The sequence below is a fragment of the Cetorhinus maximus genome, chromosome 11 (genome assembly GCF_964194155.1).
Source record: "Cetorhinus maximus chromosome 11, sCetMax3.hap1.1, whole genome shotgun sequence".
Taxonomy (NCBI): domain Eukaryota; kingdom Metazoa; phylum Chordata; class Chondrichthyes; order Lamniformes; family Cetorhinidae; genus Cetorhinus; species Cetorhinus maximus.
Genome location: NC_135889.1, coordinates 6,543,377 through 6,570,070, shown reverse-complemented (window position 1 = coordinate 6,570,070; position 26,694 = coordinate 6,543,377). Strand labels below are relative to the sequence as shown.

General features: G+C 45.9%; 1 protein-coding gene across 1 annotated transcript in view; it reads right to left on the bottom strand.

The window, feature by feature from the left end:
* abi2b (abl-interactor 2b) overlaps positions 1 to 23,260 on the bottom strand; it is a 131,492-nt gene extending 108,232 nt beyond the window's left edge. Inside the window, exon 1 of the mRNA XM_078552777.1 lies at positions 23,119 to 23,260. Coding sequence (XP_078408903.1) covers positions 23,119 to 23,235 — 117 coding nt within the window. The 5' untranslated portion in view covers positions 23,236 to 23,260. The remainder of the gene's footprint in view (positions 1 to 23,118) is intronic.
* Between the last annotated feature and the right edge of the window lie 3,434 nt (positions 23,261 to 26,694).

The window sequence follows — 26,694 nt, the reverse complement described above, 5'->3', positions numbered from 1 at the left end:
AAGTCACTCCAAATAGTCCCACAGGGGTTCCTTTAACATCTGCCTGAACAACTGGGGCTTCAACTGAATGTCTCATCCAAAGAATGGCACCTTTGACAATGTGCACTCTCTCAGTAAGACACAAACATCAGACTAAATTACACGCAAAAAGACAAAAGCAGTCCATTTGAATCAAGATCCGCTCCCTCCACCATTTACATATTGCAGCCGCAGTATGCGCAGTTGGGCAAGGTGCATTGCAACAACTCAACAAGGTTACTTAACCTTGCATCCCCCCCAATCTCTATCACCAAGAAGCAATGCCACGAGAGCATCTCTTAAGTCCTGCTCCAAATCACAAACCCATCATCCTGTCTTGGCCGCATGTCTCCATTCCTTCATTGTCGCTCAGCCAATAGCCTGGATTTCTCAAATGCACTCATCACTGCACTGTCAGAAAAGGACTACAGTGGTTCAAGGAACAGGCAGGAAACCACTCTTTCTCCAAATCTACCTGAAATGCTCCTCCCCATGCCCAGCAGAGATCCAATCACCAAACTGGGAACACCAATCCCATGATTTGACAGTGATAAAAAGTACCCCACTTTACATTCCCACATCACTACTCCACCCAAACCAACACACATTTTCTTCCTCGCCCTGTACCGATTTGTGGCAGGATGAGGTCACAAGCTCCTCAATCAAGTAGCCATTAATCAGATTTGAGTCTCGGCTGCAAAACTCAACAGTTGTCCTTGCAAATAATAGTCATACCTGATCCTGCTTTCACCCAACATTCACACAAGCAAACATTTCTAGCAAAGCTCAGGGATCAGCAATGGGAAATCTTACAAAGGCAGCATTCAATCTGTGGCCCTGTTTGAAATCCATATGGATTCGGAATTGAATCTGGACTTTCCTTGTCTATATGTCTCAGTTCCACAATTAGCTTTTTATTTAAGATAGCAACACTCAGGAGCTAACCATTACTGCAATCAGATATAAAGCTTTGATTGTCCACATTGTCTTTTACCCTCAGGGTTAACAAGAATAAATGGGTTTTGCCACCACTGCATTAATCTGATGTTCCAATTTATAGAAGGTAAAACATCAACTGAACAAAATCACATTGTGATAAATGCAGATTCCCTCAACATTTCTCTACACTTCGCTACAATGTAATGAGGAAAGCCTTTTCAAATGGTTATGGAGTTCTAGATATTATTTCAATGCATCTCAATTATCCAAATAGAAGATAACTAATAAACTAGACACTTGCCATTTATCTATATTTTAGGTTCTGTAGATCATGCATACTTCCTCTACGTGTCACATTTGCTTACTGTAACACTTTCAATCTCACACTTTGATGACTGGCTGTCACATGGCATACCCATTTATTAAACAGTGATTTTTCAACCCACCATGAGCAACACCACTTGAGATCTACTAGTCTATGTCCATGGGGAATGATCTCAGGACAAACGACATCAAGATGGTCTAAACAAAAGATGCAAGGGCACCCTAAAAAAATAAAGAGCCTTACAAACTACCTCCCTGGGGAAAACACTGCAGTTGACAGGCCCATTATGGAGGCAAGCACTGAAATGTTGTTCAGCATGCTTTGAGGACCAACTCACAAAATCCAATGTGCCCAGAGGTGGTACAGCTTGCAAAAATTCCCTCAATACCAACAACCACATGAACCACCAGTTCTGTGGGCGTCCATGCCAATCTCGCATTGAACTCTTCAGAAATGAGCGGACCTACAGAAGATGATGAAATCATTTACAGCTTGTGTATACCAGGCATTTTCTGCCCACAAGACTTAACTCCTGTTGTGATTATGAATAATGTAATATCAACATCTGAATGTAAACTTGCCACGTAAACATTTGCAATGAGAATTCCTATGTAAACAGTTGCCGGTCATGGTATAGTTGAAAGTTTCTTAGCCCGAGTGGTGTTAGAGGCCATTCTCGACAATTACCCTGAGTCACTATTAACCATAAATGAAAACTCACCCCACTCAAAGCTCTCTGCCTTTCAAAGAAACATATAATTTTTTAATCTTAGATTCCCTCTGGTTCTGAGCCCTGGTTCCTCCAGCCATAAAAATCTTTTCCCTTTAGCCTGACTGATGCACCACATAAGAAGCATGTCACACGTTGAATTGTATTGAACTACGTGACAAATACAGGAATTTAATTCTGTGGGCTTTTCGTGTGTGCTTCAGGACTGTGGAAAATTGAATTTAAAATGGATTCCACTCGCTTGTTCACAAATCTAAAATGGATGTTCAGAGACACCGTGCCTGCCTTACAGCCATGTGACCTATATTTAAGAATTTCATTGTGCCATTTCAATAGTCACAATTTTTGAAGACAGCCAGCGAAGACTCAAGACTGTGTATTTATCTCATTTGCACTGCAGATTTCCCTCAATATAATTAAGGATAGTCATGCGTTTAAGTAACTGTTGCTTTAATCATCAGTGGAATTAATGGCAATACAAGTCAGAACCTTTTTGATGCTCTTTTGAGTTACTAAATTTCTGATCAGCATTCAGGCTAAACAGGCTAAAATTTATTTCTTAAGAAATTCAGTTGATTTGGTATGGGACATAAGATGTACTCCTCAGCGACTGCTTCATCCCAAGAAATTTTGTGGAACAGATAACCAGTGACCTTTTTAAATATGGTTCATACTTCCTTTAAAATTTGTTTATGGACTTCAATCGATGCTCTCAAGAGTGTATTTATTGCCCCTATTTGCCATCAGATGGTGAGGTGGGCCCCCTTCTTCAACTGCAGCAAGTCCTAAGGTTGGGAATTGCAGGGTGTCGACTAATTGGTAAAGGCAAAAAAGCAGTGCGTGTGGGAATAGTTTGTAGCTCCAAGGTGATGGCTTTCCCATAATATTGCTGCTCAGACGTCTTGGCAAAAGAGGTCACAGGGCTGAGATGTGCTATCCAAATAACTTTGATGAGTTGTTAAAGTATATTCATCCCCTCCACCACTGACGCACAGTAGCAGAAATATGTACCATCTACAAGATGCACTGCAGGAACTCACCAATGCTCCTTAGACAGCACCTTCCAAACTCACGACCACTGCCCTCGAGAAGGCCAAGAGCAGCAGACACATAGGAACACCACCATCTAGAAGTTCCCAAGCCACTCACCATCCTGACTTGGAAATATATCACCGTTCCTTCACTGTCGCCGGGTCAAAATCCTGGAACTCCCTCCGTAACAGCACTGTGGGTGTACCCACACCACATGGACTGCAGCGGTTCAAGGAGGCATCTCACCACAACCTTCCCAAGGGCAATGAGGGATGAACAAGCAAGCAATGCCCACATCCCATGAATGAATAAAAAGAAAATCCTGTAAATTAGCGCATACTTCAGCTATTGTGGACAACAGTAGTGGGGTCAATAGAGTACAATCAAGCAAACTGCTCAGACCTAGATGTTGAGTTTCAAGTGCTATTGCAGCTGCACCCAACTAAATGAGTGGTGAGTATTGCATTCCACTCATGGCATGAGATTTCAAGTGAGCTGAATTCTGCCTGGTTCTTGTAGCAACATTTCATATAATTGGTTAATGATAAACCCCTTCAAGACGTTGATGGCGAAAGACCTAGCAATGATGGCGTCATTGAAGTTGGACGAGGGTGGGCTAAGGTGACTGAGCTGTCTCTTGCGCAAGAGAGTCATTACCTGGCACTTAAGTAGTATCAACATTACTTGTCATTTATCAAGCCAAGTTCAAGACCTTCTAGGGGGTTTTTTCATTACTAGCTGAATTTTAACCAGAGTTGGATACTTTGTCATTAGCAACAAACAGCCCTATTCCTGTCCTTATGACTAAGGAAAGGCCATCGATTAGGCAGCTGAATATGATTACACCAAGAACATAGCTTACACCAAGAACATAGCTTACAGGACCTTGGTAGCAAGGACAATTCCAGTCACTGGAGGGTTTCCCCCTTGACCTTGACTGGTGCTTCAATGTGCTATATTTGAATGAATGCCACCTGGAGGTCAAAGGCAGCTGTTCTCACCTCTCGCCGCAACATGTGGATTAAGGCTGTGAAAGGTCTGGTTCAAATACAATCTGAAGGGTGAGCAAGTGACTGGGATATGTTTGATGACACAATGAATTATTTCTTCCATCAGTTTACCAATGCCTAATATCTTCAAGTCAGAGTGAGCAATCCTAGCCTGTATTAATTGTGCAACATTTTCTGTTGTCTGATTGACATCATTCCTACTGTATCTTCCATCACAGATCACAATTTACAATTGTTAAACCCAAGGTAGGGGGCAAAAGACATAGATACAGATCAGAAGGGAGTCTGAAGGCCATCGAATCAAGCACACCTGGTTTAGGATTGGTCTCATTACCCCATGCCCAATCTGACTATGCTATGCCAAGCAACACCATGTACCCCTCCATTGACAGCTCCGGGGTTGTCTTTGAGAATATGATCACAGCCTGTCCTTGAACAATGCCAGTCTCCCTACTCCCAGCGCCTGCATCCTCATCTCCAGACTGAAGGGATTTGAAAAAGTCCAGTTGTCTCTTTTCCCACCATCACCACATTCATCCAACTGCATATCTGAAATTTATGGATGAGCCAAGACTTCTTCCAATTGAATGCTGGGAAAACCAAAATCACGTCATTCATCTCCTGTCGAGACTTCATTCTCTCCCCAGCGGTTGCCTCAGGCTGACCCAAATAAAACCTCCATGTCCTCCTCAAACCTGAGCTTCCAAGCCCCAATCCTACCTGTCATTAAGGCCAATTACTTCCAGCTCCTCTGCTGTCAAAATCCTTACCTACACTGACATTATCTCACTGCTCAACTTTTCCAATAATCTTCACTCACCAGCTTCCCAAGTTCCACCCTACATAAATTTGAACTAATTCAGAACTCCAAGGACCAAGGGCTGAATAATCATGGCAGTAAAGTCAGATTTGTGCCTCAGCCCAGAACAAAGATATGACTGTAACTGGAAATCAATTCAGGCACTGAATGGGTGAACACAAACCAACTGGCGGAATAACTGACTCAGAGGTGCAGACTGTATAAACTTGGGGAGACAGAAAGGGAGTGGGAGAGGGAAGAGGAAGAACAAAGAAAACACATGCAGTTTGAACAAGCACAAAATCGTTGAAAACATTAGAAGATTAAACTGTGTGAATAGCAAGGGGCGACCACAACAATGCCGAGCTCACAGACAATCCAGGGAGCATTGTGACTTTCAGATAACTTCTCAATACCTCCTTCTGCGAGAGGAATATTTCTGCTTCCTAATAATTTCATTCAGATTTTTCATACTCCCTGCCAAAATTGTAAGTTAGCAAGTTCCACAAAAGAGAAGCCAAGCACAACTTGGCACATGCTGGGGCGCAGCAGGTAGCTAGTGAAACAAGGACAGAATTAAACTGGAGCTTTCAACAGATCAGGTTGACAGCGAGGGATCCATGTACCCAGATGGTTTGTAGTCCCAGGGAAATAGACAAGGGGGAGGGAGCACTACACATGCAGAACCTCATCTATTGCTAATGTAGCTATAAAGCAGCAAGGAACTGTCTCCAGCAGCACGGTTTTTCTAAACTGTAATTTGATTCAAGTTTTAATATTTATGAATTGCTATTAAGGGAAACCTTGGTAACCTAAACCTGCTCTTTCCCCAAAAACTGGAGAACACCCATCATTTCCAGCAACTTCCCTTACTCTGCACTGGATTGCACCTATCTTCAAATATTGACATTCCTTCCCTAATTTCCAAGAGGCACATGTTCTTCTTGGCAAACAATTGCACAGGTGCCAGATCATTTCAGGCGCCTCGTCCAACCAGCTATCCTTCTTGAAAGCATGAACAACGCATATGGGAAAATTATTAAACTGTTGGGGAGCAACAAATTCAAGTCCAACCCTGCCCTCACCCCCATTTCTACAAATATAATTCCCAGCTGGAATCAGGAGCATGAAAACTGGCTCACTGGCACAGAGGCCAACTGGATAAAAACAGTAAACTCAGCATAGGGCAGCAATCAAACCTGGGACCTTCCTGGGGCAGTTAAGAAAGGGCCACCAGGGAAGCTTCACTCGGACAATAAGCAGTGCATCGCCTGTTTCTGGTTCAATCCTGCATTGGAATGGCTGTCAGCTTTCTCAAAGTAGCACAGGTACACGTATACAATAGGGAAACAAAAGCAGCAATGGATATGTGCATCAGTCATGACTCTACCACAGAAGGAGAGAATCTGATTGTAATCTAATTACAGTCATTCAAATCCCCAAACTATGAATGCCAATACATCACATTGTGTCTAAATGTTACTGAATATGCTGGTTGCTAAAAATAGCTACACAGGTATCTTATATACTAAACTCTTACTGCAGTCAATTTGCAGCCTGTCTTTGCTTCGCTGATGACCCACAGCAGACTTGCTGCTACATGTGTCACTATATTTCCATTCACAGTCTGACTGGCTCTGGGATGTGGCTAAGTTGGGATTCAGAGCAGCTCCTTCTCCATTTCTCATTCACCAGCAAACAGAAGGAAGGCAATCACATCAGGAGGTGATACTGCCCCAGCAGCTAAAGGACAAATAAGTTAAAAACATTTAACAAAGCAACTGACCTTATCGTTCATTAATACAAGAAAAGCCAAAGCTAAGAAGTTATTCGGCCCATCCAAGCTCACCCCTCCCTCTGGCACATTAACTCTTCCATTGAAGCCCCTCCCTCTAGTACATTAACTCAATTACATGTTCCAAATCTAAATAAAGCTGTCTACTCAACTCTCCAGGCTTTGTATTCTTGAACACCCCAAATTCCTGCAATCTGATTATGTAATCTCCTGTCAGCTGTAGATCATCAATTTGCTGTTGCTACAAACACCAACAACTTTTTCCATTTATATACAGCCTTTAACATTGTAAAGTGTCCCAAGGTGCTTCACAGGGCCGCTATCAAACAAAATTTGACACCGAGCCACAAAAGGAGATTAAGAATAGATGACTTGGTCGCAGTTGTCAATATTTTATTAATTACACTGTTACGGTTTAATGGCAATTACATGGTTACGGTTTAATAGCAATTACGTTGTTAAACAGGTGATGGGTATTTGTGTACCTATAAATGGGGACCGCTGGGGGGTTGGAATCATATTCATTGTGAACTAAGTCAATAAACTCCCCAGCAAAGAAAGCAGCTGTGTCTTAGTTTAATTTCACCAAACAGCGTGGATCTGATTAACAACAGTGATAGGTGGTAAGAAGCGGCTTAAGGTAGAAGAGCACGAGCAAGAGGCAGAGGGGCAACATCTGGTAAATCCAAACACCTCTCTTAAGCATCTTGCATTTGGCCACAACACTTAATTGTAGTTAATGCTTCTTTCAAGTTTATGCCTTCTTGTTAATGTTATCCGGATTTTCTGTTTCTTGGTCTGCTGTCCTTCCTGACCATCCTCCAAGCTCTGCCTGTCTATAATTAAAGTCTAATCCACTTCCTGCTCCACATCTAGTCTAAAGTAAGCCTTCAATTCTACCTCTAATAGCTCTGTTAAAATGTAGCTCATCATTACACTCCTGCAAAAAACACACCTCAACTACGAGAAACCACCAATTGGCCTACACCACTCAATTACTTCTTTAATTTGCTGCCTTTTCAAAGCTTGCTGATAACTAAAAAGTTCAGGCTTCCTGGCAAAATACCTAAATTTCAGTGACATCCTCCTTTTCCTCTGTTTTTTTTCTTTTAACCTTTCAGGCGTGACCTATGCCTGAACTCTTATTTGGCAACAGGTGTAGACTTGTAGTAGACTTTTAAGCAAGGGATTAGTTAAAGCTAGCATGAGATCAGGGGACACAACATGCCTCAATTTTTTGCACTCCCTTGTGCAAGCGGTCAATTGCAGCATCCAGCCTGTTATCCCAGCTAGCTCAGCACAGAACAGGGATCACCCCTGCGACCACCCTGTCACTCAGTCTGCCCTTTGTGAACATTGATATCAAAATGCTCACATTAAATCTGTGCTATTTATCCTCCCTTAATTCTGTAATCCTATAATGAAAAGAGAAGTCACTAATCAGCAGTGGAAGGGCCCAGTCCGAACAGCAGTGAATCAACTGTCAGCATCAGGCGCCCTTTGTCAATTCAATATCTGCACTGCTCTGTGAAACGTCAGCAGAAATACAGCCACCTTCTAATTCAAAATACAAGATTAGAAGTCATATGATAAACAGCTTGCTGAAGTTCGTCTCTCTGGTACATTAACTCTCCCATCAGAGACCATCCCTCTGGTACATTGACCCTCCTAGTGAAGCCCATCATTCTGGTAAAGTAACACCCTCTTCAAAGCTTTTATCCAATTAAAAAACAAACTTGCAGTTAGTATAGTGACACTTTTGTAGGAAATAGTTTGCATGTATGCAGCTCCATTCACATCCCAAGTAGTACTTACGAAGGTAGTCTCTTTTTTTTAAAGAGATAAACTATCAAAACTGTTCTCAGGACATTAGTTGAGAGATAAATGTATGCCAAGACACCAACAGAACTCCCTGCTCTTCTTTCAATAGTGCAATGGGATCTTTTATATCCACCCAAGAGCACTGTTTAACATGTTGTCTGAAAGGCTGTCCCTCTGAAAGTGCAACATTCCCTCAGTATTACACTGGAGTGTCAGCCTATACTATGGATTTAAGATTCTGAAGTAAGGTTTGAACCATATATTCCACCTATTCTATTCCCACCCTCCTGCATACTCCACATACCAACCAATATTTTTCTTATTCAAGCAAGTATCTAATTCTCTTTTCAAAGAATTGTGGCAGAGAATTCCACATTCTAATAGCCCTCAGAGAAAAGAATGGCTTTCTAATTTATCACTGACCAGTAGAAATGATCCATCACTATTTACTCTATCATAACCTTTCAGTCTTGAACACCCCAATTAGATCATCCCTTAACCGTTTTCCAAAGGCCACAGACCTGAAACGTAAGCTCTGTTTTTCTCTTTGCACAGATGCTGACCTGAGTATTTCCAGGATTTTATTCTTATTTCAGATTTCCAGCATCTGCAATATTTTTGCTTTCTGTACCCCTTTAGCGAAGCAGCCCAGCTTCTCAAATCTCCCCTTCCACTAAGCATAGCCCCGAATGTCACATTGGAAAAGTCAGCAGTTAACATGCCATTAATTGATTTTTTGTTTGCTAGCTAGGCGGAGAACGGAAGAGTGGAGGAGAGTTTTGGCAACAGATGGACTGAAGTAGGAGTGGAGGGAGATATGCAGATGGAAGTAGGTGGTCATTGTGACAGGAGGAATCGGAGAGTGGAGACGTGGAAGTTACCAACAGTCTGGTTCAACTTGGGGCAGTGTTCAGGGAATGGGATAAAATTAGTGGAGAAGGTAGCGTTTTCAGCGAGGGGTAAAGACAATGGCTTCAATGTTTAACTGCAGGAAGTTATAGCTCATCCAAGATTTGATGCGGGAAAGCACAGAGGCAGTGAATATTCGAGAGGTAGAGCTGAATGACATGAGTGTACAGGTGGAAGCTGACTCCATACACTTTGAAAAGCAGTTGCTGGAGATTCTGCGACTACAGGTAGGTAACAGTGGATGTAAGTGAGGGCAATAGCCCTAAGGTGAACAACTGATGAGATATAGACAATAATTTTGTGTAAACAAAAACTGAACTCCAGTACAGGCGGGGCCAACTACAATAGCTGAACCTGCCAATGTGAGGTACAATTCATTCTCTAGTACAGCCCTGCAGAATGAAGAGCTCACAGCATGCCTACACATTATCATTTACACTTATACTCTCCTTCTTCCATGCCAGTCACACTTACCAAGTGCAGCAGCAAAGAGCTAAAAAAAGAGTGCCTTTGACAAAACTACCCAAGTTTGCACCATCCTCTTCACACACACAGCAACTTCACAAAGGACTAAACAAATTATTCTAACAATTTCTTTGCTAGCATTTGGAACTCATTTACATATTATTTAAACTCTGCGTTAATTTTCACCTGCCACATGTTTCATTTCACTGGTCTGTCTATGCCCTCCTGAAGTCTGATGCTATCCTCCTCCCTGTTTGCAACATTTCTGAATTTTGTGTCATCTGTAAACTTTGAAATGATGCCCTGTACACCCAGGTCCACATTATTAATAAATCAGGGGCAGAGGTCCTAATGCCAACCCCTGAGGAACATCAATGCACATCAGTCTGAAGACACATCCGATCAACCATTACCCTCTGCTTTCTACCCCTTACCCAAGTTCACATTCATGCTGCCATTGCCACTTTAATTCCAAGGGTTTTAATTTTGCCAACAAATTTATTAAATGGTCCTTTATTAATCACCCATTGAAAGTCCACATACACATCAACTGCACTATCCTCTTCAAACTTCTCTGTTACTTCAAAGAACTCAATCAATCAAGCTTGTCGGACATGATTTGTCTTTAACAAATCCATGCTGGCTGTCATTTACTAACCCATGTTTTTCTAAGTAACAATTAATTTTGTCCATGTTGTTACCCCACCAATGACATTAATCTGACTGGCCTGTAGTTATTGGGTTTATCCATAAGCAACGTAAGAAATAGGGACAGGAAAAGGCCACTTTGCCCCTCAGGCCTGCTCCACCATTCAATAAGATCGGGTTAGATCTTCCATCTGAGCCACACTTTCTTGGGACTATCCCCATATCCCTTGGTTAAGTATCCAAAATTCTGTCAATCTTTGACTTGAATATATTCAAGGACTGAGCATCCATAGCTCCCTGTGGTAGAGAATTCCAAAGATTTGAAACTCTGAGTGAAGAAATTCCTCATCTCAGTCCTAAATGGCTGACCCCCTATTCTGAGACTGTGACCTTGTGTTCTAGATTCCCTAGCCAGGGGAAATATCCTTTCAGTATCCACCCTGTAAAGTCCCTTAAAAATTTTATATGTTTCAATTTGATCACCTTCTTCTATACTCTAGTGATTCTCGGCCTAGTCTCCTCAATCTCTCTTCACAGGACAATCCCCTCATCCCAGAAACCAGTCTAGTGGATCTTTGATTTTTTTTTATTCAAGGGATGTGGGCTTCATTGGCTAGAACAGCATTTATTGCCCATCCCTAATTGCCCTTGAGAAGGTGGTGGTGAGCTGCCTTCTTGAACTGCTGCACTCAATGTGGTGTAGGTACACCCACAGTGCTGTTAGGGAGGGAGTTCCAGGATTTTGACCCAGCGACAGTGAAGGGACGGCGATATATTTCCAAGTCAGGATGGTGAGTGGCTTGGAGGGAAACTTCCAGGTGGTGTTGGTGTTCCCATGTAGGGTACTGGTCATGGATTTGGAAGGTGCTAAGGAGCTTTGGTGAGTGTCTGCAGTACATCTTGTAGATAGTACACACTGCTGCTACTGTGCGTCGGTGGTGGAGGGAGTGAATGTTTGTGGATGGGGTGCCAATCAAACGGGCTGCTTTGACCTGGATGGTGTCAACCTTCTTGAGTGTGTGGGAGCTGCACTCATCCAGGCAAGGGGAGAGTGTTTCACTACACTCCAGACTTGTGCCTTGTAGATGGTGGACAGGCTTTGGGGAGTCAGGAGGTGAGTTGCTTGCCACAGGATTCCTGGCCTATGACCTGTTCTTGTAGCCACAGTATTTATATGGCTAGTCCAGTTCAGTTTCTGGCTAACAGTAACCCCCCAGGATGTTCATGGTGGTGGATTCAGCAAGGGTAACACCATTGAATGTTATGGGGCAATGGTTAGATTCTCCCTTGTTGGAGATGTTCATTGCCTGGCACTTGTGTGGTGTGAATGTTACTTGCCACTTGTCAGCCCAAGCCTGGATATTGTCCAGGTATTGTTACATTTGGACATGGACTGCTTCAGTATCTGAGGAGTCGTGAATGGTGCTGAACATTGTGCAATCATCAGTGAACATCCCCACTTCTGACCTTATGATGGAAGGAAGGTCATTGATGAAGCAGCTGAAAATGCTTGGGCCCAGAACACTACCCTGAGGAACTCCTGCAGTGATGTCCTGGAGCTGAGATGATTGACCTCCATCAACCACAACCACATTCCTTTTAGCTAGGTCTGACTCCAGCCAACGGAGAGTTTACCCCCGATTCCACTGACTCCAGTTTTGCTAGGGTTCGTTGATGTCACACGCAGTCAAATGCAGCCTTGATGTCAAGGGCAGTCACTCTCACCTCACCTTGGGAGTTCAGCTCTTTTCTCCATGTTTGAACCACGGCTGTAATGAGGTCAGGAGCTGAGTGGCTCTGGCGGAACCCAAACTGAGCGTCAGTGAGCAGGTTATTGCTAAGCAAGTGCCGCTTGATAGCACTGTTGATGATCACGCACTTGCCATGCCATGGCATACAAGGCTATGAGCCTAGTGCTGGAAAATGGGATTAGAAAGTTAGGTTTAATTGTTTGACCGGCGCAGGCTCGGTGGGTTGAAGGGCCTTTTTCTGTGCTGTAGACCACCATGACCCCTTCCATCACTTTACTGATGATCGAGAGTGGACTGATGGGGCGGTAATTGGCTGGGTTGGATTTGTCCTGCTTTTTGTATACAGGGCATACCTGGGCAATTTTCCACATTGCTGGGAAGATGCCAGTGTTGTAGCTATACCGGAACAGCTTGACTAGGGGCGCGGCAAGTTCTGGAGCATAAGTCTTTAGTACTATTGCCAGAATATTGTCAGGGCCCATAGCCTTTGCAGTATCCAGTGCCTTTAGCCATTTCTTGATATCACGTGGAGTGAATCGAATTGGCATCTGTGATGCTGGGGACCTCTGGAGGAGGCCGAGATGGATCATCCACTCGACATTTCTGGCTGAAGATGGTAGCAAATGCTTCAGCCTTATCTTTAATACTGACGCGCTGGGCTCCTCTATCATTGAGGATGGGGATATTTATGAAGCCTCCTCCTCCAGTGAGCTGTTTAATTGTCCACAACGATTCATGGCTGGATGTGGCAGGGCTGTAGAGCTTAGATCTGATCAGTTGGTTGTGGGATCGCTTAGCTGTCTATCACTTGCTGCTTATGCTGTTTGGCATGCAAGTAGTCCTGTGTTGTAGCTTCACCAGGTTGACACCTCATTTTAAAGTATGCCTGGTGCTGCTCCAGGCATGCCCTCCTGCACCGTTCATTGAACCAGGATTGATCCCGTGGCTTGGTGGTAATGGTAGAGTGGGGGATATGCCAGACCATGAGGTTACAGATTGTGGATGAGTACAATTCTGCTGCTGATGGCCCACAGCACCTCGTGATTGCCCAGTCTTGAGTTGCTAGATCAGTTCGGAATCTATCCCATTTAGCACGGTGGTAATGCCACACAACACGATGGAGGGCATTTTCAACGTGAAGACGGGGCTTCCTCTCCACAAGCGCTGTACAGTGGTCACTCCTACTGATACTGTCATGGACAGATGCATCTGCGGCAGGCAGGTTAGTGAGGATGAGATCAAGTATGTTTTTTCCTCTTGGTTCTCTCACCACCCGCCACAGACCCAGTCTAGCAGCTATGTCCTTTAGGGCTGAATCAGCTCTGCCAGTTGTGCTACCAAGCCACTCTTGGTGATGGACATTAAGTCCCTCACCCAGAGTACAATCTGTGCCCTTGCCACCCTCAGTGCTTCCTCCAAGTGATATTCAACATGGAGGAGTACCGATCCATCAGCTGTTTGGGGGGGGGGGGGGGGGGGGGGGTACGTGGTAATCAGCAGGAGGTTTTCTTGCCCATGTTTGACCTGATGTCATGAGACTTCATGGGATCTGCAGTCAATATTAAGGACTCCGAGGGCAACTCCCTCCCTCCCGTATACCACTGTGCCGCCACCTCTGCTGGGTCTGTCTTGTGGGTGAGACAGGACATACCCAGGGATGGTGACAATACCACTACACCACCACCTCTCTGGTTGTTGTACTCCCTCTAAGTAAGTATTTCCTCCCTTAGGTAAATGTCACACAGTCGTCCAGCTGTGGTCTCACCAAGACCCTGTACAATTGCACTAAAATCTATTTACTCTTATATTCCAATCTTTTTGTAATAAAATCTCATATACTATTAACTTTACTAATTGCTTGCTGCACCCGTATGTTTAGTCTAATTCATGTACACCACTTTTCTTTTGAGCTGTGTAACATTTGCAATCGCCCATTCCTCTGGCACCACTTCCATATCGATGGAAAACTAGAAAATTGCAGTGAGAGACTGCTATTTGCACCCATACTTCCATAAACAACCATCAGGACTGGCTGACTTTTATATCTTGAAAATTGCCGACCTTACAAGCAGCTGTTCTTTATCTATTTATATCCGACTACCTCCTCCGTTTCATTGGCACATTATCCTCTTCTGTTGTGAAGACAGATGCAAGGTTCTCATTCAATACCTGTCACAGCTTCTTTTTTTTACTTTTTCATGGGGTGTGGCCAGCATTTAGCGCCCATCTCTAATTGCCCTTGAGGTGGTGGTGAGCTGCCTTCTTGAACTGCTGCAGTCCCTGTGGTGTAGATACACCCACAGTGCTATTAGGGAGGGAGTTCCAAGATTTTGCCTGTGACAGTGAAAGAGTGGTGATATAGTTCCAAGTCAGCGTGGTGAGTGTCTTGGAGGGGAACTTGCAGGTGGTGGTGTTCCTATGTATCTGCTGCCCTTGTCCGTCGAGGTGATAGAGGTTGTGGGTTTGGAAGGTGCTGTCTCCACAAGAGATCATTTTCAGCCCCTAATCAGACCTACCCTTCCTTTGACTACTCTTTTCCTCTGCACGTGTTTATAAAAGGCTCGAGTTCCTTTTGCTAAGCTATTCTCATACACTCTCCTCCATTTCCTTTCTCAGTTCTCTGTAATCAGCTTGATTCTCTATTGTATTACGAATCCGATATTTATCAAAAGCCTCCTTTTCCGTTTCATTTCAATCCCAATGTCTTTGTGATCCAGGGGCCTTTGGATGCTTTATGTTTTCCCTTTGTGGGAATGTGTTTAGTTTGTAACCGAGCTATCTCCTCCTTGGAGGTCTCCCATTGCTCATTTACTGTTTTACCTGCCAATATTAGATTCCAATCCACCTGGGACAGATTTTCTTCTCAGCTACTGAAATTAGACCTCGAGTACCTTCACCATGGACTGCTCCTGATCCCTTTCTGAAATTACTTTCAAACTAATGATCGCTGTTACCCAGGTGTTCTTCTACTGAAGTATCTTCTACTTGCCCACTTCATTCCCCAGAACCAGTTCCTTCACAGTTTCCTCCTTCACTGAGTTGGAAACATACTGATCAAGAAAAGTTTTCCTGCGTGCACTTTAGGAATTCTCTCTTCTTTACACCGTTTTTCTATATAAGAATAATTGAAGGCCCCAATACCGTCACTACTGCTTTTACATATTTCAGAAATTTGATTGCAGGTTTGGTCCTCCATGTCCTTTACACTGTTTAGTGGTCCACAGTACATACCAGTTCCTCTTCTCCTTTGGGTGGGGGGACAGGACGACACAGTTCCAGATTTTCACTGCCATTTTGTGAGGAAATGCTTCCTACATCAACTCGGAAGAGCCGAGCTTCAACATTAAGACTGTCCCCTCTTGTTCTTGATTACCATCAGCATAAGATATAGTTTCCCTCTAGTTACCTGATCAAGCCAATTAATCATCTTAAATACCTCAATTATATCACCTCTTAATCTTCTTTGCTCAAGGGGATAAATCCTTGGTCTGTTTATCACAACTCATACATTTACACGAATGACACTCCAACCCTGCATTCCCATCTGAATCCCCCTTTTTCTGGAATATTCCCTATTCTAATGTCACTCCCATTCCTTTATGCATCTTGTTTCTTCTCCCCGATAAATCATCCTGGTTCCCCACCCCATTAAAGTTGCCAAAATTAATTTTTGTAGAGTCCATACAACAAAACAAAAACTTTCATCCCATCAATCTCAACTGTTCACTCAATGTTAGGGCAGTGCAGAGGAAGCTTCACTCGGTAATGTCAAGAATAGGTTTTTTATAAAATTCGTTCATGGCATGTGGGTGTCACTGGCTAGACCAGCATTTATTGCTCATCCCTAATTGCTCTTGAAGGTGGTGTTGAGTCGCCTTCTTAAACTGCTGCAGTCCATGTGGTGTAGGTACACCCATAGTGCTGTTAAGGAGGGAGTTGCAGGATTTTGACCCAGCCACAGTGAAAGAACGGTGATATAGTTCCAAGCTAGGATGGTGTGTGGCTTGGAGGTGAAATTGCAAGTGGTGTTCCCATGCATCTGCTGTCTTTGTCTTTCTAGGTGGTAGAGCTCACAGGTTTGAAAGGTGCTGTTGAAGGAGCTTTGAGGAGTTACTGCAGTGCATTGTATAGATGATACACACTGCTACCACTGTGCGTCAGTGGTGGAGAGTGTGACTATTTAAGGTGGTGGAAAGGGTGCCAATCGAACGGGCTGTTTTGTCCTGGATGGTGTCAAGCTTCTTGGATGTTGCTGGAGCTGCACTCATCCAGGCAAGTGGAGGGCATGCCATCACACTCCTGACTTGTGCTTTGTAGTTGGTATACTTAGTTCATAATGTCTTAGAATATAACTTATGGTTTCAGGAATTAAAATTGTAACTGTAGAAAATGGGAGTACCTGGTTGAGAAACTGGTAATAATCCTGAAGTAAATGCAATTCAAACCAACTTGGAGTCTCTTACACTTAAAACGTTGGAGCCATGATGACTTGAGGTTAACAGCTGGAAAGGTAAGATCATAAAACAACAGATGGAGAAACTTCAACCACGGATGTCCGATCTGTGGGCTTTTTAGTGGAGACATGATGTCTGCAATCCTTGCAGCGAGGGCAGTCCACAGAGATGTTTCTGTTTTGGGGAGTTAAATTATTTTAAATGCAATTGGTAAACCCTGAAGGGTTGTAAAAACCATTTATTTTTCCTCAAAGAAAAAATTGTAAAAGAGGGGTATTTAACCTGAAGGATTGTTTGAGGACATTCCAGAGCATGCCATGTTGTCATGGAGATACAGCTTAGCGAGATTCTCTGGTTTCAATTTATCTGGGTGTTTGAGTTATATTTAAGTTGCAGGTTGGATTTTGTGTGGTGCAGCTTAAGATAGGCAAAATAAATGACAATTAGGCCTGCACTGTAAGAGAAAAAGCTAACTTCATCAATAACTGGGCAGAATGCATGTAGGCGCTAATCTCAGCTTGGGTTTCATGAGGGGGAAGTTGGAAGATTGCCTAGTTTGAAGCTCATGGAAAAATCTACAGTGGTTCTCAGTCTTGTGGCAAAATAAAGCAACCAGCAGATTAGCTTGGAAGTATTGAGAAGGCAGCCAGAACAAGGGACTGAGGCATCCACAAACTCAAGAGGCAGCAGATGAAAGTTTTACCTCTAAGAATAGCTGGAACTGAGAAGAACTGAAGTAGTTTCAGAGGACCGTGGCATACTTTTGGGTGGTCCCAACAGAAGTAAATAACTCTAAGATATCAAAGTATAAGATAATTCTTGGGAAGTAAGTAGTAAGAGTGCATGACATACAATAAACCATATTGTTAAATTAAGTGCTTGTTTTGTTTAAGTCTTTTATATACAATAAAGCTTTTTTTGTTAAAAAACATGAAATCTTGTGGTATAGCTCTATTGGTTAAAATGAGGTTTCTCTTAGAATATTAAGAGTCTCTGTACCCTGTCCTGGGAGTGTTTGATGGGGACAGTGTAGAGGGAGCTTTACTCTGTATCTAACCCCATGCTGTACCTGCCCTGGGAGTGTTTGATGGGGACAGTGTAGAGGGAGCTTTACTCTGTATCTACCCGGGCTGTACCTGCCCTGGGAGTGTTTGATGGAGACAGTGTAGAGGGAGCTTTACTCTGTATCTAACCCCGTGCTGTACCTGTCCTGGGAGTGTTTGATGGGGACAGTGTAGAGGGAGCTTTACTCTGTGTCTAACCCCGTGCTGTACCTGTCCTGGGAGTGTTTGATGGAGACAGTGTAGAGGGAGCTTTACTCTGTATCTAACCCCGTGCTGTACCTGTCCTGGGAGTGTCTGATGGGACAGCTACATTCCCCATTGCAGACATCCTTTACTTTCACGAGTACAAAATTAACTTTAAAAAGTCTCTCCAAAAAGAATTGGCCCTGATTCAGCACTAACAGCTCACAAAGTTCAAAGATATACTAGAATACAAAATAAAATATTACAATCTTTCAAGATGTGATTGAACAGAAAAGTTACATGCTGCATTTCTCAAGGCTGCTGGACTGAATGTCTTGAGTTGTGGCTCATACTGCATAACACTGATAGTGAGGAAGAGAGAAGCTTTAAAATGGGTGGAATGAGATTTAGCATTTTCCAATCTGGATTAGGTTGGAATTGATTTATGATTGAGAGCAGGTTTTAATTAAATAGTGAATGATGCACTCTACCCTATCTGGCTAAGCTGGCAAGAGGGGTAGACTGGACTATCATACTGAGCCTGTGGTTGCACAATACATACACACACATCCTTTATAGTTTAATACATTCCTCTTGCAACTTTAAATCAATTCAAAACCAAATTGCAAACAAAGCATTGCATCCCTCCATCTCCCAAAAACGACACTGTAAAATAATCAACACGACACAGAAAAAAGGTGTAATCTACCATTGAAGTTTTATTGAGTTACAAGTTCAGATTATGACTTTCAGGATCTTTTTCGCAATTGGGAATGTGTGTTCCAGCCCCCAGTACAACCGCAATCACATTGTTACACTGAACAGAGTTGGAAAAATTTTCATGCAAATTTCAGAATAACTCCAAATCTTAGCAAATGAAATGAAGGTTCTAAAGATGGACTGAAATGTTTATTCGTCAGGTGGGTCAGAGAGTAAAAAAGACGTGCAACTGATGCACACCAGATCTGATCCCCTCTCTCTCTTAGCTGGCTAGGAACAGTAGGAGTGCAGTTAGGATCAGCAACCCTGGATTAGGGATGTGAAGTATAAATAAAATCATGGAATTCCCACTCATCACTATCCAGTGATCCGCATGGACATGCAGAGAAGATAAGTTCAGCCTTGGCTCTGAATGACATCCTGTGTGACTGTGACAAAGGTTAACTTTCTCTCCTTATCCTTCTTGGCCTGTCTGCAGCCTTTGACACGGTTGATCACACCATCCGCCGACAACATCTGTCCACTGTCGTCCAGCTGGGTGGGATCTCATCTGGTTCCATTCTTATCTGTCTAACCATAGCCAGAGAATCAGATGCAATGGTTTTTCTTCCCGCTCTTGCACCATTAACTCCAAGGATCTATCCTTGGCTCCTTCCTATTTCTCATCTATACGCTGTCCCTCTGTGAAATCATCCGAAAACAGCATCAGTTTTCACGAGTATGCTGACAACACTCAGCTCTACCTCACCCCTACACCTCTTTGACACCTTCACTGTTGCTAAATTATCAGACAGCTTGTCCGTCATACAGTGCTGGGTGAGCAGAAATTTCCTCCAACACTGGGAAGACCGAGGCCATTGTATCCAGTCCTGCTATAAACTTTCTCTCTTTCCCTGGCAACTGTCGAAGGCTAAACCAGACAGCTCGCAACCTTGGCGTCATATTTGAACTCAAGATGGGCTTCCCATCGCATACTTGCACCATCGCGAACATTACCTATTTCCACCTCCCTAACCACTTGATTTCACCCATCCTTCAGCTGCTGAAACCCTCATTCATGCCTTGACTATTCCAATGCACTCCTTGCTGGTCTTTCACCTTCCACCTTCATAAACTTGAGATCATCCAAAAACTCTGCTGCCCATGCCCTTACTCACACCAAATTCCATTACCCCTCTGCTCATTGGCCTACATTGGCACCCGGTAAGCAACATCTCGATTTTAAAATTCTCTTCATTGTTTTCAAATTCCTCCAAGGCCTCACCCCTCACCATCTCTGTAATCTCGAGCTCCACAACCCTCATCTAATTCTGGCTTCAAGCATCCCCATTTTAATGGCTCCAGAATTGGGGGGTGGGGGGGGCTGTGCCTTCAGCTGCTTGGACCCTAAACTCTGGAATTCCCTTAAATCTCTCCTCGAAGTCACTCCTTAAAAGCTACCTCTTTGACCAAGCTTTTGGCCATCTGCTCTAACTTTATCTTATGTGGCTCAGTGTCCAATTTTGACTCATAACACTCCTGGGAAACACCTTGCGGGTTTTAATGATGCAATCGGTGCTGTATAAATACAAGTTACTGTTGTTGTTGTTGACCCCCTTTCACCTAGTATCATCAGAACACGAAGTGGCCATTCAGCCCCATTCAATTAGATCATGGCTGATCTGCACTTGAATCCTATTTACCTGCCTTTGACCCATAATTCGAATGAACTTTAACCCAGTAAAGAGACAGCAGCTTCAGGGGGTGGGAAAGAAATGTATGCAACTCTGTTTCACAAGATACGCACACGCGAAAAAAAACCAAAATTATTCAACAGGTATGATTTTTAGACAAATTCAATTCCTGCAACAGCCACAATACAGACATGTATTGTGATGGGGAAATGCAATATTTTTCCCTAAAGTTTCTATATGTCTGCATTAATTTAATAAATTCCTGAAAACATTTAACAGGGAGACACAATCATTGTGCTTTGTTGATCATAATTCCCGTTAAAACATCCTAATTCATCTCTAATATTAAGTTTCTTCTCTCGCACTTCAATACTGTAATCAGCACTCCGCTGAACTGCCCTCTCCCTCAGCTGTAATGAAGCCATCCTACACACATTCCTCCTCTCCCCAAGTTCAAAACCACCATTCAGCTCCCTCATTCATGCTCTCCTGCTTTCTTTTTGCAGCACAAGCTTGGTGTTTCCTGTTCAGTGTTTGATTCCATTCTCCTGTTTCAGTGGCATTGTGCACAACAAGCCAGAGCATTTGCTTTCACCCACAGTGGCCCACCAACTTCACCCAAACGATAATCACATTGACTCAGTCACTGTCTTTGGACGTTGATGGCATGCAGCCTCCCAAGCACTCTCTCGCTGCATATTTCAGTTCACGTCCATCATTGTTTTGCAAAATTCTTTATTGGGGAGTTTGCACGGGCATGTGGGGGAGGGGGCATTAGCAGGGGGGGGGAAGAGGTGGGAGGGGGCGCTGTGGGGGGAGGAGAGGTGAGGGGGCACTGGCGGGGGGAAGAGGGGGAGGGGCACTGGTGGGGACGAAGAGGGGGAGGGGCACTGGCGGGGGGGGAAGAGGGGGGTGCTGGTGGGGGCAAGGGGCGCTGGCAGGAGGAAGGGGGCGCTGGCTGGAGGGGCAAGGGGGCGCTGGCTGGAGGGGCAAGGGGGCGCTGGCTGGAGGGGCAAGGGGGCGCTGGCTGGAGGGGCAAGGGGGCGCTGGCTGGAGGGGCAAGGGGGCGCTGGCTGGAGGGGCAAGGGGGCGCTGGCTGGAGGGGCAAGGGGGCGCTGGCTGGAGGGGCAAGGGGGCGCTGGCTGGAGGGGCAAGGGGGCGCTGGCTGGAGGGGCAAGGGGGCGCTGGCTGGAGGGGCAAGGGGGCGCTGGCTGGAGGGGCAAGGGGGCGCTGGCTGGAGGGGCAAGGGGGCGCTGGCTGGAGGGGCAAGGGGGCGCTGGCTGGAGGGGCAAGGGGGCGCTGGCTGGAGGGGCAAGGGGGCGCTGGCTGGAGGGGCAAGGGGGCGCTGGCTGGAGGGGCAAGGGGGCGCTGGCTGGAGGGGCAAGGGGGCGCTGGCTGGAGGGGCAAGGGGGCGCTGGCTGGAGGGGCAAGGGGGCGCTGGCTGGAGGGGCAAGGGGGCGCTGGCTGGAGGGGCAAGGGGGCGCTGGCTGGAGGGGCAAGGGGGTGCTGGCAGGGGAGGGGCGAGGGGGCGCTGGCGGGGGAGGGGCGAGGGGGCGCTGGCGGGGGAGGGGCGAGGGGGCGCTGGCGGGGCAAGTGGGCACTGGCGGGGGAGGGGCAAGTGGGCGCTGGTGGGGGAGGGGGGGCGGGGGCTGTGCGGGCCATGGGAGGAGGGCCGTGGGGGGGTGAAATGGGGGCGGTGTGGGGGAGAAGGGGGCGGCGGGGGGGAGAGAAGGGGGCGGCGGGGGGGGAGAAGGGGGCGGCGGGGGGGGGAGGGGGTGGCGGGGGGGGGGAGAAGGGGGCGGCGGGGGGAGGGAAGGGGGCGGCGGGGGGGGGGAGGGGGTGGCGGGGGGGGAGAAGGGGGCGGCGGGGGGGGAGAAGGGGGCGGCGGGGGGGAGAAGGGGGCGGCGGGGGGGGGGAGAAGGGGGCGGCGGGGGGGGAGAAGGGGGCGGCGGGGGGGGAGAAGGGGGCGGCGGGGGGGAGAAGGGGGCGGCGGGGGGGGAGAAGGGGGCGACGGGGTGGGGAGAAGGGGGGCGGTGGGGGGGGGCGGTGCTCAGAGGGTGGGCGAGAGGTAAAAGATCTGATCTCAAATTATTCCAGGAGATGCGAACGCGGGAGGTAGGATTTCATCCACCAGGATCAGTGGCTGAGCCCAGCCAAGCAGAACATTCACCCTCATCACCACAGCAGCAGCAGCATTTTACAAATAAAAACCTAAAAGCCACCAAGAATCCCTGCCAGATCCTTCGCCAAGCACAGAACCATAAAAGTTAAAAGCACGGAATTGGGAATTGAACCACGGTCAGAGAGAGAGATATATATATAAAATTTTTTAAAATTATAAACATCAGACAAAATAAATGCAAGAGAATGTGAAGCAGATATTGATTTCTGGAGAAAAGGCACAGAGTCAGTCAGAGGCAGTGATTGAAATGTTGATAACATCAGAGGCAGACACACAGGTTGGGGAAGGTACAACAGGTCCAAGCTGAGGGAGGCTGAGAGCCCCCCACACCCCCCCGGCCAGTGGGGAAGGGGACCCCGGGCTCAGGCACAGAGCAAGGAGCAGGAAGGCGAGGGCAGTGGGAGAGCCGGCCCCCGCCTGGGGGGGGGAGAGGTCAGAGCGGGGGGGGGGGGGGGTCGGCCTGGAGCTCCGGCCAGGCCCGGCTCGGCCTGTCCGGGGAGGGGGAGCCGAGCCGCCCGGGACCCCCACACCACCCCCCCACTCCCCGGTCGGAGCCTCTCCCCTCCCCCCCCGCCGCTATCACCCCTTCCCCCCTCTCACCTGGATGTAGTTGTTCTCGCAGTACTCGGCCACCCGGTCCAGGTTGTGGTAACTGTCCAGCAGCGCTCGGCGGCCCGCGGGGATCTCCTCCTCCAGCAGCATCTGCAGCTCCGCCATCTTGCCCACATCTTCCGACTCTGGGGATGCGGGACCGGGACCGGAACCGGAAACCCGGGGAGGGGAGGGGCGGGGTCAGGGCCACTTCCGGGCAGCCCGGAGAGCCCCCATCGCAAGCAGCATCCCTCCTTGGCAAGCGGCACTTACCCTAGCAACCAGCAGCCCTCCTTAGCAACCGGCACTTACCCTAGCAACCAGCACCCCTCCTCAGCCACCAGCACCCCTCCTTAGCAACCAGCACACCCTGGCAACCAGCATCCCTCCCTAGCAACCAGCACTTACCCGAGCAACCAACATGCCCTAGTAACCAGCACTCATCCTAGCCGTCAGTATCCCCCAGCAACCAGCACTTACCTTAGCAACCAGCACCCACCCTAGCAACCAGCATCCCTCCTTAGCAACCAGCATCCCTCCTTAGCAACCATCATCCCTCCTTAGAACAGCACTTACCCTAGCAACCAGCATCCTTAGCAACCAGCACTTACCTTAGCAACCAGCACTTACCCTAGCAACCAGCATCCCTCCTTAGCAACAGCACTTACCCTAGCAACCAGCATCCCTCCTCAGCAACCAGCACCACTCCTTAGCACCCAGCACCCACCCTAACAGCCATCATCCCTAGAAACCAATACTTAACCTAGCAACCATCATCCCCCCAGCAACCAGCCCTCGCCCTAGCAACCATCATCTACCTAGCAACCAACAATCATCTTAGCAACCATCGCCCAGCACTCACCCTAACAACCATCATTCACCCCAACAATCATTTATCTAGCAACCAGTGTCTGCCTAGCAATCTGCAGCTCCCCTAGCAACCAGCACACCCTAGCAACTATTATCCACCCCACTCACACTAGGAACCATCATCCTCCAGCAACCACATTCACCCCAGCAACAATCATCCACCCGAGCAACCAGCACTCAGCTTAGCAACCATCATCCCCCTGTTCCCAGCTCTCACCATACCAATCATCACTCACCCTGAGAACCATCACCCCCCTTAGCAACCAGCATCCCCCTAGCAACCAACACTCAACCTAGCAACCATCATCTCCCCTAGGAGTCAGTATACCCCAGTACTCAACACTCACCCTAAACCCTAGCAACCAGAATTTACCCCAACAAACATAACTCCCAACGACAAGCACTCAACCTAGCAACTATCATATTCCAGGAACCAGCACTCACCCTAGCAACCAACATCCACCTTAACAACCAGCACTTACCTGAGCAACCATCAGCCTCCTTACCAACCTCAACACACCATAGCAACCATCATCCCACCCCCCCAGCAACTTGAACTCACCATAGCAATTATCATTCCCCCAAGCAACCAATAATCACCCTAGCAACCAGCACTCACCCCCTAGCAACCAACACACACCTAAACAACCATCATTCCCCCAGTAACCAGTACTCACCATAGCAGCCTGTATCATCCCTTGGAGCCAGCATATACCCTGACAACAGTCACACACCCCAGGAACTGACTATAATAATAGTGAGGTAACAGGTACACCCAGGAGCTGACAAATTACTAATAACTGCAAGTCAAGGGAGATTTCAGCTAAAATAACCACAAACTAATCCAAAGGAAGGAAGGAGCATATCATTATTCAGCAATTTAACTGACCAATTTGCATAAAGGGAAAGTCTGCATCCATAGCACCCAAACCACAAGCCACAGCAACAGTATATGCCATTTGTAACAGGCTGACTGTACTTGTCAGGTCAGAGGTCTGGAATCTTCAGCTCTGAAGCCACATACGCCTCTTAAACAGCTCCCAAACTTTTTCAAATGGATTGCATTAACATAAATAAAGCTTAAAAAAACTAAGTCAAGAAAAGTAAGAGCCATGTTTTTATTGCAGGACTAAAAGGCTAATCATTATGCTGCACTTTAAGGTTTCAAATGATTATTTTAACCACAAACATCATTGGGCTCTAAATTAACTTGTTTGAGCAGTATACCTATATTATGTTTATAGATAATGCCTTGGTTTGAGGAATAAGTTTGATGGTTGTGAACTTTATTGTTTATTCTGAATATGCCAGCTTTTTTGTCATGGGAATCAAGAGCTGAAAACAGTTGCCTTAATTCTACATATCCTAAGTTGAGGTTTGTTTTAAAGATGACTTTACTGACAAAATTATACTTTTAAAAAAGTCAACATAGGAACATAGAACTTAGGAGCAGTAGGCGGCAATTTGGCCCTTCGAGCCTGCTCAGCCATTCAATAAGATAATGGCTGATCTGTTTGTGGTCTCAACTCCACTTTCCTGCCTGCCAACCCCCCACTGTCGATAACCCTTGACTCCCTTGTCTATCAAAAATCTATCCAACTCAGCCTTGAATAAATTCAATGACCCAGCCTCCATTGCTTTCTGGGGAAGAGAATTCCACAGACTCACGACCCTCTGAGAGAAAGGAATTCTTCTCATTTCCACCTTAAAAGGGAGACCTCTTTTTTCAACTATGTTCCCTAGTTCTAGTCTCTCCCATAAGAGGAAAAATCCTCCCAGTGTCCACCCTATCAAGTCTCCTCAGGATCTTATCTCTTTCAATAAGATCACCTCTCATTCTTCTAAATTACAAAGGGTGTCGGTCCAATAGAATCAGAATCACAGAATTGTTACAGCTCAGAAGGCCATTCAGCCCTTGTGTCTGCACCAACTCTCCAAATGAGAAATTTAACCTAGTTCCATTCCCCCACCTTCTCCGTATAACCCTGCACATTCTTCCTCCAGCCTCTTCAACCTTTCTTCATAAAATAACCCCTTCATCTCAGGAATAAGTTGAACCTTCTCTGAATGGCTTCTAATGCAATTATATCCTTTTTCAAATAAGGAGACCAAAACTGTACACTGTATTCAAAACGTGGTCTCACCAAGGCCCTGTACAGCTGTAGTAAAACTTCCCTACTTTTATATTCCATTCCCCTTGCAATAAATGTCAACATTCCATTTGCCTTCCTAATCACTTGTTGTACTTGCATACTAACTTTTTATGAGTCATGTACCAGGACACCTAGGTCCTGCTGTACCATCGAGTTCTGTAATCTCTTTCCATTTAAATAATATACTGTTTTTTAAATGCTTCCTACCAAACTAGACAAGGTCACATTTTCCCACATTATACTCCATCTGCCAAATTTTTGCCCACTCATTTAACCATTGCAGATTCCTTATGCCCTCTTCACAACTTATTTTCCTATCTATCTTGGCATCATTGGCAAATTTAGCTATCATACATTCGGTCCCCTCATCCAAGTCATCGATATAGGTTGTAAATAACTTAGGCCCCAGCACTGATCTCTGTGGCACCCCATTAGTTACAGCTCGCCAACCTGAAAGTGACCCATTTATCCCTACTGTCTGCTTCCTGTTAGCTAACCAATCCTTTATCCACGCTAATATGTTACCCCCTGTATCATGAGTTCTTATTTTGTGTGACAACCT